General features: G+C 45.7%; 1 protein-coding gene and 1 long non-coding RNA gene across 2 annotated transcripts in view; one reads left to right on the top strand and one right to left on the bottom strand.

The window, feature by feature from the left end:
- LOC309544221 overlaps positions 1-4,836 on the top strand; it is a 68,375-nt gene extending 63,539 nt beyond the window's left edge. Inside the window, exon 3 of the long non-coding RNA XR_014224842.1 lies at positions 4,482-4,836. This is a non-coding gene — a long non-coding RNA (uncharacterized lncRNA). The remainder of the gene's footprint in view (positions 1-4,481) is intronic.
- A 2,185-nt stretch (positions 4,837-7,021) lies between these two features.
- Positions 7,022-17,084, bottom strand: part of ARL9 (ARF like GTPase 9) — a gene marked incomplete at its 5' end in the record, with an annotated part of 59,057 nt that continues 48,994 nt past the window's right edge. Inside the window, 2 exons of the mRNA XM_082246563.1 lie at positions 7,022-7,325; positions 15,520-15,695. Coding sequence (XP_082102689.1) covers positions 7,134-7,325; positions 15,520-15,695 — 368 coding nt within the window. The remainder of the gene's footprint in view (positions 7,326-15,519; positions 15,696-17,084) is intronic.

The raw sequence follows: 17,084 nt of genomic DNA, 5'->3' as shown, positions 1-17,084 counted from the left end.
TCGCCCATTCCGTTAGTGTCTGGGAAACTAGACCAATAAAAATTACTGGTCTAAATGCTGACCCTATCAGGGAGAAGATAGTGCGGGACTCCGCTTCCATCTTTCGATCCACCGGATCCTTAAAGGACGAAGTGTGGCTTTATTCAGCCTGGAAATAGGTGGATCCACCACTGGTGGCACCGTCCATTTCTTAATGAAGGATTCCTCAAATGGATAGTGTCTAGCAATACGCTTGGAAATAGTAAAGGTACGCTTAGAATGCTCCCATTCTCCTTTAATTTTATTACCGAAACACTTGGGTACAGGAAAAACCTTCACCGTTTTGATGGGCTTGTTAGTACCAAAGGGAATCTCTGTTTCAGTTGCCTCTGCCGGTAAAACCTCAAGTCTTAAGGTTTCCCGCACTGCCACAACTAGTGCGTCCACCAATGCTTCTTCCTGAATTATAGCGGGAGAATGAACGTCCTCCTCACTGTCTGAGGGAGCTTTACCTGAGGTAACAGCCCTTGCAGAGGGACCTGCAGCTGCAGTTACCATCTCTGAATCTGAGTCAGAGGTGTCAGATAATATAGGGGTAGGCGGGGGTCGCTTCCTTGACCCCCGTCCCTGACAGGCTGCCTCCACCCGAGCCACCAAAGACTCCAAAACTGCTGTAAATGCATCCATACTCTGTGCACCGGCGGGTCCCGTGGCCCCCTCGAGGGAAACAGGTGGGGGTATTTGTGTGGCAGGGTCCATGATTATTCCAGTCACTTCCCGGATAATACAATTCAATTAAATAAAAAAACTTTTTTTTTTTTTTTCAGACCCCCAGCGCCACAAAAGCCCCTTAGTGTTACCTGCTAGGGATCCCTATCGATCGAGAGGGAGAGAGAGAGAGAGAGATAGACCCCCAGGCTCACCACTTGATGCTCAGAGTTAACTGCAACAGGTTACAGCGCTGTGTTCACAAACAGGAAGTCTTTTGGCTGGCTGCCCAGGAAGAAAGGAGGCGGCTCCGCCCCTCTGCACGCCTTCCGGCGCCTCCCCTAGCTCCACGAGGTGTTTGGATCACCTCAAACATGGCCGCCCCCATGCTGGAGACACGAGGCTACGCCAAAATGGCGGCTCGTGCGATCCAGCAAAAAAAATGGCGGCGGCCTGTACCGAATAGCGGCGTGCTGCAGAGCACACAACACCTTCTCTGCATGGGGATTTGGCGTGGTTGGCGGTACCGGCCCTGGCGGACCGCATGGCCGTTCGGAAGGCCTGCTTTTGCTGGAGATTTGACTAGGAAGGCAGTCTACATGTCCGTGGCTTCTGACTGGTAGGTACTTATTATTATCACAGTAAGATTCCCATACTGCCACTGATTACAATCTTTTTAACATGTATACAATTAGATTGTTAGCTCCCAAACCAAGCCTCCTGGCTTTTTGCACATAAAATCACACTCAAAGTAGGGGGATCTGTGCCATGTTATAGGATAGAGGGGGACTCTACCTTACCATACAGAGAGGGGCCCGCGTTAACCACAAGACCCGTCAGGGGAAAAGGGGGAACATACTACTCACCATACCGGAACCAGGCGGGCACCAACTCCTGACAGTACCCCTCTCCACCGGGGCGGGAGGGCTGTCGACCAATACGGACGCCGTGACTCATGGTCCTTGGCGTTTCAGCGAGACGTTTAACTCGCGGGGTCAGTCCCCCAGTGGGACTATGTCGCGGCCGACCCAGCGCGGAGCTATGGCCTGCACGCGCTCGTAGGCTGAACTGGGGTGACCACCGGATCTCAACATCCAGCCCGTCGCCCAGTTCAGCTTTCTTGCTTGAAGATCTCACAGGAACACTGGAGAAAAAAACTTTTTAAGAAAAAAAAAAATCTTGCCAGGACCGAAGATCCCAGCAAGGTATCTAGGTCCTTACTCCTGACTAGACAGAAAAAAACTGATTTGCTGTGGCGGAGAGAGAGAGGATATACCCTCGGGGACTGCCCCTGGGGTGTGGCCAGAGCATTTTTATTTCCTGTCTAGTCCTGCTCCTGTGGAGGCAACATAACCCGAAGGTGCTGTATCACCGAGGACTACGTCTGTCAATGAGCGATAGAGAAATAGGGTTTCCATCCGTCCAGATTTCAGCACAGGATCGGATGCGGATGGCAGCGGGTGTCAGCGGAGGTGTCTCCGCTGACACCCGCTGCCCCATAGAGCTGCATGGAGGATCCGATCAGATCCACCTAAAAAAACTGACAGGCGGATCTGATCAGACCGCCCGTGTGAAAGAGCCCTTACAGTCTTGTATGGGCTCAGCTGGAGAGGGTGCACACTCATCAGGTAAAGCATTGTCACAAGCTGGATCTGGGCTGTCCTCAGGGCTGTGCTGTGAGACAGGAGAAGCAGAAGATGGAATCTGGGACAGAGGAGGAAAGTCATCCCGTGCAGCCAGCAGAGGGAGCGAGAAGGTAGCGGAGGAGGAGAGGCCGTCAGCACCATCTTGCTTGAAGTACTTGTCCAGCTTATTGGCCGCTGCAGGAGGCTTGTTCGAGCCGTATTTCACTATAGTGATGGCACAGAAGGTGCAAGCAGCCTGGAGGAAGCTGTGGTGGGCTGAAAAGGAGGATCGGTGCAGGATGGGTTGTAGGATGGCAGAGAAAGCGCGGGGCTCTGGGTTTAGTGATCCGCTTAGTCCGCCATCAAGACACGCCTCAAAATACATAATTACTGATCAATTCCAGGGGTTACCAAAGTGTGGCTCTAAAACATTACATTGGTAAATGGTAAGCAGGACTGTAAACTCAATATCACAGTAAAAAAAAAAAAAAAAAGATAGCTTAATTCAACTAGGGGATTTAAAATGAAATAGATGTGTTTTAGGTAGTGCTACAAAGAGCTTATTCAGAACAGAGGACATTTTTGTACTTTTCAATACGAGTGTTCTGCATCAATTCGGCAGTAGTAGCACGTTTCACACATATCCTATCTGCGTAGATTGGGTAAATCTTTTTCACAAAACGTATGGGCACTTTTAAAGAAAATTTGCAGAATGGTTAGGTGTCATGCTGTTCAAATGAGTTTAATAATTTGAGTTACTGATCTAGGACAAGTATGAAGGTCAAAGTGAGTAGGAACTAATAATGCCCATACTTGTTCCACAACAAACTGCACTGAAATTACTAGAATAACTTGACATCCAGATAACTAATATTTTTTTTAGAAAGAAAGGGCAGCAGTGACAGTCCCCATAATAGCTCTGTGCCAGTTTCCTTTACTTCAAAATAGTATGTCTAGTTAGCTTAAGCAAGACTTTTGGCCGCCTCAGGCAAGGACGACAGAATGTAATTGGTCAAAGCAGTGGAAACTACAGTTCCAAGTCTCTAATTAAAAAAATAATGCACCTAGGTAAAAAAAAGAAAAAAAAATCCCTAGATAAAGTACAATATTGGGGCTATAGTGATGCCCAGAACTACAGAGGAAAAAATGTGGGGTACTTATGCCCAGAACTACAGAGGAAAAAGATTTGGGGTACTTATTTCAGAGGATTGCAAAATGAGCAAATAGTGGGGAAAGCGAATACAATTCTAAGACATCACCAGAAAGGTCACTAGCAGGAGGAAGGAGGTCCCGATTTCCCTTTATATATACATTTACACCTCATTTAGAATACCATGTCAAGTTCTGAAGATCTCACTTACAAAAAGATATTGGTAGAATAGAAACAGAGATGGGCAACAAAAATGGTGAAAGGTCTAGGTGATAAAACATACTTCAGAAACTTAAAATGTACAGTCTTGGAGAAATGAGGAAAAGGGGAAACATGATTGAAACCTTTAAATACTTAAAAGGGGAAAATAAGTTTCAGTAGGGCGGTATTTTCAATAGAAAGCGAAGATCAAGAACGCAAAGACAAACTCAAGCTAGTATGAGAAAAGTTAACTAACCTTTGAACATATTTTAATGAAAGAGTAGTTGATGCTTGGAACAAAATTTAATGAATGGTAGTGAGTCAGTCCAGCAGTTCATTTTAAATAAGGTGGGTGTGCACCTTAGTGCTGCATTGTGAGTGCTGTGGTTGCTACTGTAACAAGAAAATAATGGAATGGAACATGTCAATTACCAACTGTGGAAAAACAACTTGTGAATAAAATAGACTCCAATTATTGCAAAGTTTGTCCGTCCAACTTTTTTTCTGTAAACGTATTTACTCAAAAGGCTCTTCATGCTGCTAAGAATGCCGATTTTATTGATGCAGGCAATGGGTGCGTTCTTCAGATAGACAAGTATAATAAACACTGAATTAAATATTACAGACTGAATCATCTTCCAGAGGCATGAGCTGTGCAGAGATTATCTATTGTGACAGCAAGAGAGGACTTCTGTATAGTGGATATATGTTAAAATACTGGGCTAGGATTATAAGCACAAAAATTAATAAATTAGCTGTGAATGTTATGAGGATAATTCAAATTTCAATAAGTAATTATGTTTTTTCCCCCCCCCTAGAAATGGTTCAAAAATCGATTAGCTAAATGGAAAAGATCGGAGGGTCTACCGTCAGAATGTGGATCAGTCATGGACTAAGGAGGCACTGTGAATGCACATTCTATACTACGTGTTTATCTCAACTATTTTTTTCTACAGAGCTCAAAATCATTTGAAAGAAAAATATAATATACGTACTGTTTGTGCATTAGGCTTCTACTCATCTATGTTGTATATACAAATGTAATATATTTGAAGTGTCCACTCTTGAATTTAATGCTTTATTTGAAAAAAAAATAATAATAATAATATTTATGTAACTAAAGCTATATTTAACCAGTAATATATTTTAAACTGGAAATAGGTCTATTCAGATCCTAAACATATACAATATGTACATGTAAAGCAGCAATAATGCAATGCAGAACAGCTAAATATTAAATATATGTAAAAAGAATGAATTGCATATTTTTGCATGGAAATATTTAATAAAAAATAAAACAAAGACTTTGTAGAAATATCTTTTTTTGAGGTATTGTACCGTCACAAGAAGAGGTTTCCATAGATGGAATGATAAAGATGTAGCACCTAGCACAGCTGAAGTGACCTCTGTAACCATGTGCCCATTAGAACCCTGGATGATGGAAGTTTTTAATCTTTATCTTTGTTACATCATAAGATAAATGCAGGGTGGCCATTGGCTACTTCCTTGAAAAAAAAAAAAATGATCCTGGCAGGTAAATTAACCCATAAGTATCCATAACAGGAAAAGTCTTGAAATCTCAGGCCAATTCCTTTTTTTTTTTTTTACTGTTATGGTCTAACTTCCTGTTAGAGGGCAGCTGAATTAGTTCTCCATAGTCTAAGGCTCAGTTTCCACTGCTGCAGCTACAGAGTCGCGCTACTTCTAGCGCGACTCTGTAGTGTTACTTGTTCGCGGCTTTCAGTGAGACTTGTCCCTCATTATAGAAGGAAGTCGCACTGAAGTCGACCAAAAGTAGTGCACAAACTACTTTTCAAGTCGCCGCAACTCAGTCGCGGCAGTGAGAACGGGCAAAATAGAAATGAATGACTTTTGACTTGCTGTGCGACTTGACATGTGTCAAGTCGCACAGCAAGACGCAACAGTGGAAACCGAGCCTTACTGTTGGGTACACAGCCACCCTCTCTTGGTTGCTCCAGAGATGGACTGTGAGATTGTAGTGTGCATAGAGAAGTGCACTTGACTGCAACTAATGTGCACTGGTTGTTCCAAAAAAACAGAACCGTGGGGGGAAAGGAGAGGTCAGACAACGATTTTAATCTCTACAAGACACAGTAATGACATAGTAGCTGGCCGGTGGACCCACAGAGAGCAGCTTGGGACCAGGTATCTGACACACTGAAGTGTTTTGGCAACAGTAGAGTAAAGATTCAAATCACTGTACAGTTGACAGCTAGGCAATCTCTTCCTTTACAGGAAGCCCCTTTAATTCTTTATATGTGGTGAAACAGTCACTTGGAGGCCTCATTCACAAGGGCGTACTACAGCAAGGTCTGTGTTTTTCCACACGGGGATGCACAAGCGTTACCTGCATCCCTGTTCAGGCAGTCCCATTTATGTCACTTGAAGCGCAGTGGCTACACTGACACAGCCACTGCTCCCAATTTGACAGCCGTGTCGTGTACAATCCTAAAACGCAGACCGTGTAGGCATTTATAAAAACAAATGAAGAATGTTTAACAAACCAACAGAACTCTGGATTTCACAAAATGTTCTCTATTTATTTAGCACATTTAAAAGTGGACAATATATATTTTTTAATCGTTTTCAATAGAAAAATAAGTGTGAAGTGAAGAAGAATACAGTAAACCAACCAAATCAAAAGTGTCCAAAAATCAGTATTATTTAATCCAGTCCATCAGATAATCCAGTCCATCAGATAGGTTCACACTTGTACTGCTGTATAATCATCCTTTTGTCAGTGTGTTTATCCAGCATGTTTTTTTATGCATTTTCATTCTCCATTTTTTCTTTTTGGTAGGGAGAGACGTGTTCAATACAAAACCCTGTCAAAAATGCAACAAAAACACATGTACATGCATATTTCTTGAGCTTTTCATGTGCTCCTACTGAAGCCTAAAGGACCAAAAGCGCACTATGCTGCACTAAGAAGCAGCTACACCTTTTCAAAAATTGGACTGCACCATGTTGCAATGATGTGAACGGGCACCAGAGAGAATAACATTGTCGTGCATTGCAGCGCAATGGCAGACTCACTTGCATGAATCGGGCTTTAGTAGGAAAAAATAAAAATCACTGTCAATTTCAGATCCATTTGATAAATGAAGGCCAATCATATTAATGTTACACAGTTATGTTGACCTTCTCCCTGACAAATGCCAGTATATAAAACCTGAACATCATCGTTCTGTTCAGGCAAATATTGTATTTTAATTCCTTGGCTGAAAGAAAATATTGAAATAGCTGTGCGTTTAATTTTCAACTAAATATGTATTGTGTAGCCAATAATCACCACTCTCTAAAAGGCAAGTTGCAAATGTAACCTTTGGAAATATATTACTAAGACAGTATAATGTAAGAACTATTTTACACAGTAAAATCACAAAGTACTCTGCATTACTGCAGCATGTACGTTGCATTACTTTGGCATGTGCTTGTAACAAGTGCAATTAGGATATTTTAGCAGAACTTTCGGAAAGAAGCTGTGCAAGAAACTCCTTGGCATCTAGAATCCCAGAAGAAACCTCAGACTCATCTTTTGTCGCATAAGTCCCAATTAAAAAGAGTTTCCGGTTTTCACAAATCTCTGACAACCCAAGAGCCTCATGAATTTCAGGGATGTGGTATGCATTCTTTAGGTCCTATGGAAAAAATAAAGAATAGATTAATTCTGATTTCACACCAACAAACAAAAATCATAATATTTACAGATTTTGTTTAAATATTTATTATCAGGGCCACCATTTATTATGATAATAATTAATAATAATAATACAACGTTTTCATCTTGGATAGTTTGGTAATGTGTTAGAGGCTCTAAGCGTCACCATACAAATTACAATCAATTTTCTGTCCTGGTGACCATACAGGAAGTGAACAGAATCACTCTAATAGTGATGCAGACAACAATAAAATCTTGATAGGAGGTTCTAACCCTTCTCTGTTCAACTAAAAATGTGTTGGATTCTGAATTCTACATGCATGGTTTATACATGCTTTATCCTAGAACAGGAAAATAAGTTAAAAAAACGGAATTTTTGTAAAATCTTACCGTAAAATTCCTTTCTCTGAGTCCTCCGACAGTCGCCGCCTCTTCATAATCTTCACCAATGGGGTAATTGACCTTTGCTCCGCAGGAGTAGCTAGGCAACAAGATTTGTTTATATCAAAGCTTTTAGCATATCACACCCCTAGGGGGTGGTCCCCTCTGTCAATACCTCCCTGCTTCCAGCATTCTCGACTCAGTTTCAGTAGCATAGCAGTAGAGTACATAAACAAACCCCAAAAGAGGGGCGGGGCGGCGACTGTCGGAGGACTCAGAGAAAGGAATTTTACGGTAAGATTTTACAAAAATTCAGTTTTCTCTTACGTCCTCCGACAGTCGCCGCCTCTTCATAATCTTCACCAATGGGGACGTCCCAGAGCAGTGTAGACATGAGGGGTGGGAAAAAAACGCAGCCGCGCATAATGCAACGCAGTACCCACATCAGAGAGAGGAACCTTACCAAAGTAAGAGAACCAACCTGGCAACAGGAAAACGTGCTCAACAGGAGCAGCAACCCAGGAAAGAACAAGTAACCCAGGGGTAAAAACACCCCAACAGCCAAGGGCCCAAACAAGGGACTCTAAGGCACTGCCGCACTAAGAGCTTTACGGCCAAAGGAAGCATCTGCCGATGCCTGAACATCCTTTTTGTAAAATTTGGAGAAGGTGTGAACGGATGACCAAGTCGCCGCCTTACACACCTGGGCCACAGAAGCCTGACGACGATAGGCCCAAGACGTACTCAGAGATCTGGTAGAGTGCGCCTTCACAGGGAAAGGAGGAACCTTCCCCATCAAAGCATAGGCTTGCACAATCGTCTGTCTGATCCATTTGGCGATGGTAGCAGCCGACGCCGCCATGCCCTTCCGAGGTCCCTCTGGAAGAACGAATAGGGAATCCGACTTGCGAAAGGACTTAGTCGATGACAGGTAAACCCTGATCGCCCGAACAACATCCAAGGCATGCAAAGCCACCTCCTTCGGATGCTTAGGCTTTGCGCAAAGCGAAGGCAAGACAATGTCCTCATTCAGGTGAAACTCTGAGATCCTTTTCGGAAGAAAAGATGGGTTAGGTCGCAAGACCACCTTATCCTTGTGAATCACCAGGTAGGGAGAGCTGCAGGACAATGCCGCAGAAATCTGACCCTTAATTGTGGCCAGCGCCAAACGCTGGTCCACTCCAGTTTGGAGGAAAGCCAACACTCTCGACACCGAGTATGAGCGAGGGGAATACCCCCTGGACTCACACCAGGCAAAGTACGCCTTCCAAGTACGGTAGTAAATTTTTCCAGAAGAGGCTTTTCTAGCCTTGATCAAAGTGGGAATGACCTCAGGGGAGAGACCCCTATCCTTCAGGACCTGGCTTTCAACAGCCAGGCCGTTAAAGCCAGCGACTGTAAAGCAGGATGGAATATCGGCCCTTGAGACAGAAGGTCTTCCCGAAGCGGCAGGCGCCACGGAGCGTCGACTGCCAGATTTACGAGGTCTGCGTACCAAGACCGGCGAGGCCAGTCCGGTGCCACCAGAATCCCCGCGTGCGGTTCCGAGGCCAATCTGCGAAGCAGCCTGGACAGCAGCTGAATCGGTGGAAAGGCATACATCAGACGATACTGATGCCAGGGCGCCACTAACGCGTCTGAGGCGTCTGCCTGAGGATCGCGCGTCCTTGCCACGAACCTTTCCACCTTGTTGTTCAGACGAGACGCGAACAGGTCCACATCCGGAAGACCCCATTTCGCGCACAACTTCTGGAAGACATCCGGGTGAAGGGACCACTCCCCCTGGTCCAGGGTCTGGCGACTCAGATAGTCCGCCTGCCAGTTCTCCACCCCCGGAATGTGCACAGCCGTTATCGCTGGGACGTGCGTCTCGGCCCATGACAGAATGCCGTTTACTTCCCGAGCAGCACGGGCACTTCTGGTGCCCCCTTGATGGTTGATGTAGGCCACCGCTGTGGCATTGTCCGTCTGAACCCGAACCGGACGGCCCTGAAGCCGTTCCGACCAATGCAGAAGGCAAAGTTTTATCGCTCGCAATTCCAGAATGTTGATCGGAAGGGAGGATTCCTCCTCCGACCAAGTTCCCTGGGCGGACAGAACACCACCCTAGCCCGACAGGCTGGCATCCGTGGTGATCACCGTCCACGACAAGGGACGAAAAGACTTGCCCCCCAACACCGCCGGGGACTGGAGCCACCACAAAAGACCCCTTCGGGTGTGGCGGCTCAACGAAAGCTGCCGATCCAGAGATTGCGGACGCCCGTCCCACTTGGCCAAGATCTCCGCCTGAAGACCCCGCGTGTGAAACTGGGCGAAGGGAATCGCCTCGAAAGCCGAGACCATTAGACCTAGACATCTCATACATGTCCGGAGGGACGAGCACTGAGTGTCCCTGAGGGACCTGACCTCGTCCTGAAGTGTCCGGAGCTTGTCTTCCGGCAGGAAGACCTTCGCTTGAGCAGAGTCCAGGATCATCCCCAGGTAGGGAAGACGAACCGACGGACACAACGTTGATTTTGGAAAATTTATCGTCCAACCAAACTCCTGCAGAGTCTGCATCGTGGTGGACAGGTCGTTCACCAGGCCCTGACTGGTCACAGACCGAAGAAAGATATCGTCCAGATATCCCAAGACAGAGACGCCCTGGGCTCTCAATAAAGCCAGGACCGGCGCAAGCACCTTGGTGAAAACCCGCGGAGCCGAAGCGAGACCGAAGGGTAATGCCACGAATTGGTAATGATCCTCCGCAATGGCGAATCGAAGGTACCTCTGTTGACCCTCGAAAATGGGGATGTGAAGGTACGCATCCTTCAGATCGATGGAGGCCATGAATTCCCCCTGACTCAGGGCAGCCACCACTGAGCGCAGGGATTCCATGCGGAACTTGCGAACCCGCACAAAGCGGTTCAGAGCTTTCAAGTCCAGAATCGGAGGTACCTTGCCCTCCTTTCTGGGCACAGTGAACAGATTGGAGTAGAACCCCCGAAATCTGTCCCGATGAGGCACCGGAACCACCACTCCCTGGGCCTGCAGGTCCCGCACCGCCAGGTGCAGATCCTGCAAACGCTCCGGAGACAGCTGAAGATTTGAGGGAAAAAATCTGCTCGCCGGCCGAGAGAGAAACTCGATCTTGTATCCAGATCGAACGATTTCCTGAACCCACCTGTCCCGAATGCGGGCCAGCCAGGGTTGAAGAAAACCGAGCAAACGTCCCCCCACCCCAGAACCGGGTGAGGGCGCCCCTTCAGGCCGAATTGGTATGGGCAGCGGACCCGGACTGGCCGGACTTCTGCTTACCTGCCCACGGCTTCTTCTGGGAGCCTTGGCCCTTGAAGGGCTTGCTCCTGTATTGCGACCGAAAGGCACGAAAGGACCCCTGAGAGGGCCTAAACGAGGTATTCTTCTTACCGCGAACAAACTTATTCTTGTGAGTTTGGGGTAAGAGAGTGCTCTTACCCCCGGAAATTCCCTTTATCAGAGTATCCAAAGACTCGCCAAAAAGGCGAGATTCCGCATAGGGAAGATTAGCTAGAGTCTTGCGAGAGGACAACATTTCAGCCATATCAGGCGACGGTTCAACACCGCTACACTGGAGAGACGTGCAGCCAAATACATGACACCCTGATGAATTTGATCTACCATAGCCATCGTTGTCGGCAGAGCAGAGTCAGCCACCAGGGTGCGCCTGAGCACCTGCGTCCAATCCGCAATAGCTTGGGCTGCCATAATGGAAGCAAAAATAGGCTTCAGCATAGAACCAGCAACCGTATAAGTACGACGGGCCAGAGACTCCAATCTCCTGTCCGTAGGGTCCCGGAACACCGGGTATCCTCAGCAGGAATCGCAGTAGATCTATTCAAAACTGCCACCGCGTGATCCACCTGAGGCGGCACACACCAACGCTCATCAGTGTTGGGTGTAAATGGATAACGCAGCTTGAACTTACTTGGCACAGTAAAAGGCTTCTTTAAATTGCGCCATTGCTCATCAACAGCGCGCTGAAATTCCGCAGGGCAGGGAAAAGCCTGCGCTGCTTTGCGTTTCCTTTGTGTCCCATAAGAGGACATCAAAGCAGGAGGACTTGGTTCATCCTGCAGACGCAGTGTTTCCTTGATAGAAGTAATCAACTCATCCATGAGTGCAAGCTCTTCAGGCGAGCCAGGGGGAGAAGTATCAACTCCTTCTACCTCAGCCTCCCCCTCAGACCCCACAAGGTCCAGAGATGAACGAGACCCTGAGAAGGGCACTCCAGCCATAGCAGCCCCATCGCCCTCTGAATCAGAGGAAATAGATAACCTGGGCCGTTTTGCGGATCGATCAGCCATTAGCATCTGCACCTGAGAAGCCAAGTTCGCTACAACAGCAGCCAGATCAGCCCCCTCGGGGGATGCAGCAGCCCCTTGGCCCCCCACCAGGGTGGGAGGAAACTTGCAATCCTGAGAATCCATGCCCCAGTATCAACTGAAATAAAGGACTGCCCCTTTAAGACCGTGGCGAGCGCAGCCCACCGCACACTACTGTATGTACCGACCCCCGCAGGGATAAGGAGCACTGAGCAAGGAAATACAGGATAAGGAAGGTAAAAACCTGGAGAGAGCACACAGCTGTTCCAGTGAAAAAGGAAGTGATGCAATGACTGACCGCCCTATATAGCCTATGAAGGCTTCACAAACATGGCCGCTCGGCTGAGGGAATCAAGGCAATAAGAAAATGGCGCCGACATGTGCTTGCAGGAGCGATCGCCGCCAAAATGGCGGCGTTTGGCGCCAAAACACTGCGCTGTACCACACAGGGCCGGTCACCACAGTTTGCCGAGAAAAAAATGGCGGGCCGCATCAGCGGTCGCCGCACAGCATGTCTGAGCCCAGTCTGCCACATACATCTCACACAGCAGAGCGGGAGAGCCCCCCCCCGCAGCCCACAGAAAGGCAGCTATCACAGGAATCTGACAGGGAGCTCAGCACTTACACAGACATGCGGGTTACACAGTTACAGACTGACACCCAAACAGACAGGTCCCCACATAGAAATTTACTTACCATTCCGGATGGCGTGGGGAGCCTTCTCTAGCGACCAAACCGCTGTACTGAGGACAGGGAGTGTCGCAGCCAGGATGCAGTGGACTGCGGTGCGAAACCGCAAATGGCGTCCGGTGAGGTTGCCACCTCACAGGCAGCATCCCTGCAGCGAACAGGGATGGGTCATTCAATATGCCAGGAAAACCTGAGCTGAACGCTCGATGGCAGGCTGGGGAAACCCCTGGCTCTCAGCCCTGGGATCCAGGGTGGCCAGTCCGAGACCCAGCTCCGCATGATCATCTTCATCCGAAGAAAACTAAACTAAAGCTGAGAAAAAAACAGCTAAGTAAAAGAAAGAGAAAAATACTTGAAATAAAATCAAAGAGAGGATAGAAGGCTGAGACTGAAAGCCCCAGCACAGGAACAGCCAGCTACTCCTAAGCTAGGCAATTGAAAACTGAGTTGAGAATGCTGGAAGCAGGGAGGTATTGACTGAGGGGACCACCCCCTAGGGGTGTGATATGCTAAAAGCTTTGATATTAACAAATCTTGTTGCCTAGCTACTCCTGCGGAGCAAAGGTCAATTACCCCATTGGTGAAGATTATGAAGAGGCGGCGACTGTCGGAGGACGTAAGAGAAATATTACTTTAAATAACTTCATACTATGAACAATTATTTTCTTTTGAACACTGGAAACACGTCCATTAGGTATCAGCATTGCCCATAATGGTTGTTACAATGCTGAATTCTTAGTAAATGCACAGCAACCCGCTCTTTGGCACCACTATAGTTGTACTTACTGGCACTCTAACAGTTTTAGGTGGGGGGGGGGGGGGGATACACAAACATGTATCTTTCCCTAAAGGGGGAGGGTGAAAGGTCACAGACCCACAACTCAAAGCACACAAGGCCAGTAACTTCAGCGACAGAGCTGACAGACATCTTAAGGCTTTTCGCTGGTGGCTACTCGCTGTCTTGCTGCTTTCCTCCTCACAATCAGGACTAAACAACAGCAGGGAGCTCCACAGTGACTTAAAAAGTCTCATACATTTTTCCATCATTTACAGACCTATTTACCCTCAGGCATTTACTGATCCCTTTTTAAACCCAAGACATTTTATGTTCCCTTTGGATAACCCCATAGACTCTTGGGGGTCAAAATTAACCACTTTGGGAAACCCCCAGGCAATGCTGAATTGGGCCTATAAATCTGAAGTGTGTCATCTTTGAGTCTACAAGTCAGTCATTCTTGCACAGAAAGATAAGGAAAACAAATTATTTGGATGCATGAGCAGATTTGAAAAGCTACTTTTTGAAACAAATACCCTGGTTTTTAATAGGTTTGGAGTTTTTTGTGGGCAATCCTCTGTGGGTAATATGTAGCAGGCAGCTGGTTAGCATGTGATTTGTAAGGAAATGGACATCACTGTAGTAGTGTTGGCTACTACAGCAATTATCAGCTTCCACAGGATGGAATACAGTATGTATACTCACATTGTATGAAGCTGGACCAATGCAACCATGTAAAAAAGGAAAAACACCATACCCAGAATTCAGATGTACCCAATCTTTTGTACAATCCATATTTAAAAGGAAAAATTATCTACCAGGAAGGGCTGGTGCATGGCCTAGCAGATCTGCAGGTATGTGGAAGCTGTTGCAGCCATTTGCAGGCACCTGAACTTTATACCTGACAGCAGATTATTTTGTTTTAAGGACATTTAGTGACAGTTGCATTACATTTTCTAAAAAAAAAAAAAAAAAAAAAGCATTTATTAAACTTACTATATAGCATTTAGTTTTGGGTGCATCAACATCCTGAATGAATGTATTTTGGTGCATTGATCTGCACTTTACTATTTAGGCAATTTCAAATGAAAGATGCAATGTAACACTCAAAAACGTCAACAAGTTATAGCAAAACTAAAGGTATGTTTGCAAAAAATAAAAATAAATAACGTATTAAAAGCATGTATTCCTAACTCAAAAAAGTACCTTCAATTGCTCTCAGACTCTTCCAAACTTTTTTTTTTTTTTACAACGGTGATCTGATTTCCTATTCAGAGGATGGCTAGGTTAGGTTAGCATGGTCCCACTGTATATAGAAACAGAGCCACCCTCCCTTGCTCTCTTCCTAGATGAGCTGTGGACTGTGGGATGTGTAGTGTACATAGAGCAGGGTGCATGACTGCAATTAGTACTGTTCGTTTCAAACAAAGGTTTCTTTCACACGGCCGCTCAGTTTATTTCCTCCGTTCAGTCACTTTTTTTTTCACAGACACGGATGACACTTGTGTCATCCGGTCCGTATGTCCGCATATCATCCCATCCATTTGCGGATGATATACGGACAAAATGTATGTCTATGTGATTGCGGATGTCAGCGGATGACACCGCTGACATCCGATTTGACGTCCTTTCCGTTTTTTAAAACGGAAGAAAAATAGGGTTCTGTTCCGTTCCAAAAAACGGAATAGAACTCAAAGGACGCAAATCGGATGTCAGTGGATGGTCATCCGCAATCCCATTGACATGCATTATGTCCGTATATCACCCGCAAACGGATGGGGTGATATACGGACATACGGAACGCCCGTGTGAAAGGGGCCAAAAGGAAAGTTAAGGGTGAAAAGGAGAGGTGTGGGAAATCACAAAGGATGTTACAAGGTGGAACAAAAACTCAGTAAGAAAAATTGCATTGTTGATCTGTGGTTTATTGAATTAGAACACATGCAAATAAAGGAAGAAAATAGAAAAGAGCAGCTTCACCATACCTGTTTATTAGCAAGAACCATTAATGGAATTATTGCATCTTGTTGAATCAGTTGATGTAGGTGTCTTTTAGCAAGTGGAAGGCGACCATGATCTGCAGAGTCCACAACAAAAATGACAGCGAATGCTCTAGACAGGTACATTTTCCAGTAAGGACGAAGATGTTCGCTTCCTCCAACTGTTGGTGAAATAGCAACATTACTGAATGAAGATGAACTACAGTTTTTATGAACTTCATTAACTGGTGAAGATGGTCGTTGATGTGATTAAAACATGTTAAAATGGATAATGTTACTCATACTAAAAGAGAGGATGATCTATGATATCAAGGCTCTTAACCACTTGCCAGCTGGGCACTTGGGGCCTTGCCCAGGCCAATTTTCATCCTTCAGCACTGTCACACTTTGAATGACAATTGCGCTGTCTTGCAACATTGTACCCAAACACATTTTTTATACATTTCTTTCACACAAATACAACTTTCTTTTGGTGGTATTTAATCACCACTGGGTTTTTTATTTTTGCTAAATAAACCAATATAGACTGAAAAATTTGGAAAAAAAAAAAAAAAAAAAACCTTTCATAGTGTGTTATAAAAATTTTCTCCTTCACTGATGTGCACTGATGAGGAGGCACTGATTATCAGTGTACATATCCCTTTTAGAGAAGCTGGTTATCGGCTCTCTTCTCCTCATGCTGTCAGCATGAGGAAAGGAGTGCTGATAACCGGCTTCTATTTACATCCGTAATCAGCTGTGATTGGACAGAGCTGATCACGTGATAAAGTGCCACTAATTGGCTCCTTACCTCAATCTGCGATCAGCAGTATCCTCCTCTAAACACAGAGCGCACTGCCTACTTTGACTTTGGACATAAAAGTCGAATGACAAATTGCACCCGTTCACAACACTGCGACTTTGTCGCAGCGACATTGAAAAGGGGCGTGCACTACTCTGGTGCGACTTTGATCCACAGAATGTAAAGTCGAATCAAAGTTGCACTGGAAATTGTGCGACTTTGGAGACGTGCTTATGTGAAAGGAGGCTTAAGACTTTGTTGTGGACGTGAACTGTGAGTATGAACACTGTGATTTCACGGCTTCCATCCATCATTCTCATGATCCAGAATAACCAATATTAATTTACACAGAGTGAATTGCCACCAGGTGCAGGCTATAGAATAAAAAGAGGGGGGAACCAGCGCTATGGATCAGAAACTCCGAGACTCTTAAAAAATTTAGTTGAGGTTGCAGCCACCAACCAACCCCTAAAAACTTAGGGGTCAAAGTGATGTGTGGGGGATAAAAAGTTGGAAACGGCGCTACCTAATGTATGTACAGCGAGTACAGATTGTAGTTGAGGAAAAAAGTGCTTAGTGCAGAAATAAATTAGTGCGCAAATGAATATGTGCAGATAGTGCTCATGTAGAAATAGTGAGCTATGAAAACTGGCCAGATGTTAATAGATGGTGCAATCATAAATTTAGGCAGAGAATGAATATGTGCAAATGCTGCTCAAGTGGCAAAAAATGAGCTGTAAAAACTGGCCAAATATAAATAAGTGTGCAA

The sequence above is a fragment of the Pelophylax lessonae genome (genome assembly GCF_965119305.1).
Source record: "Pelophylax lessonae genome assembly, chromosome: 1".
Classification (NCBI taxonomy): Eukaryota; Metazoa; Chordata; class Amphibia; order Anura; family Ranidae; genus Pelophylax; species Pelophylax lessonae.
Note: the sequence above shows the minus strand (reverse complement) of the source record. Positions and strands in the feature narration are given on the sequence as shown.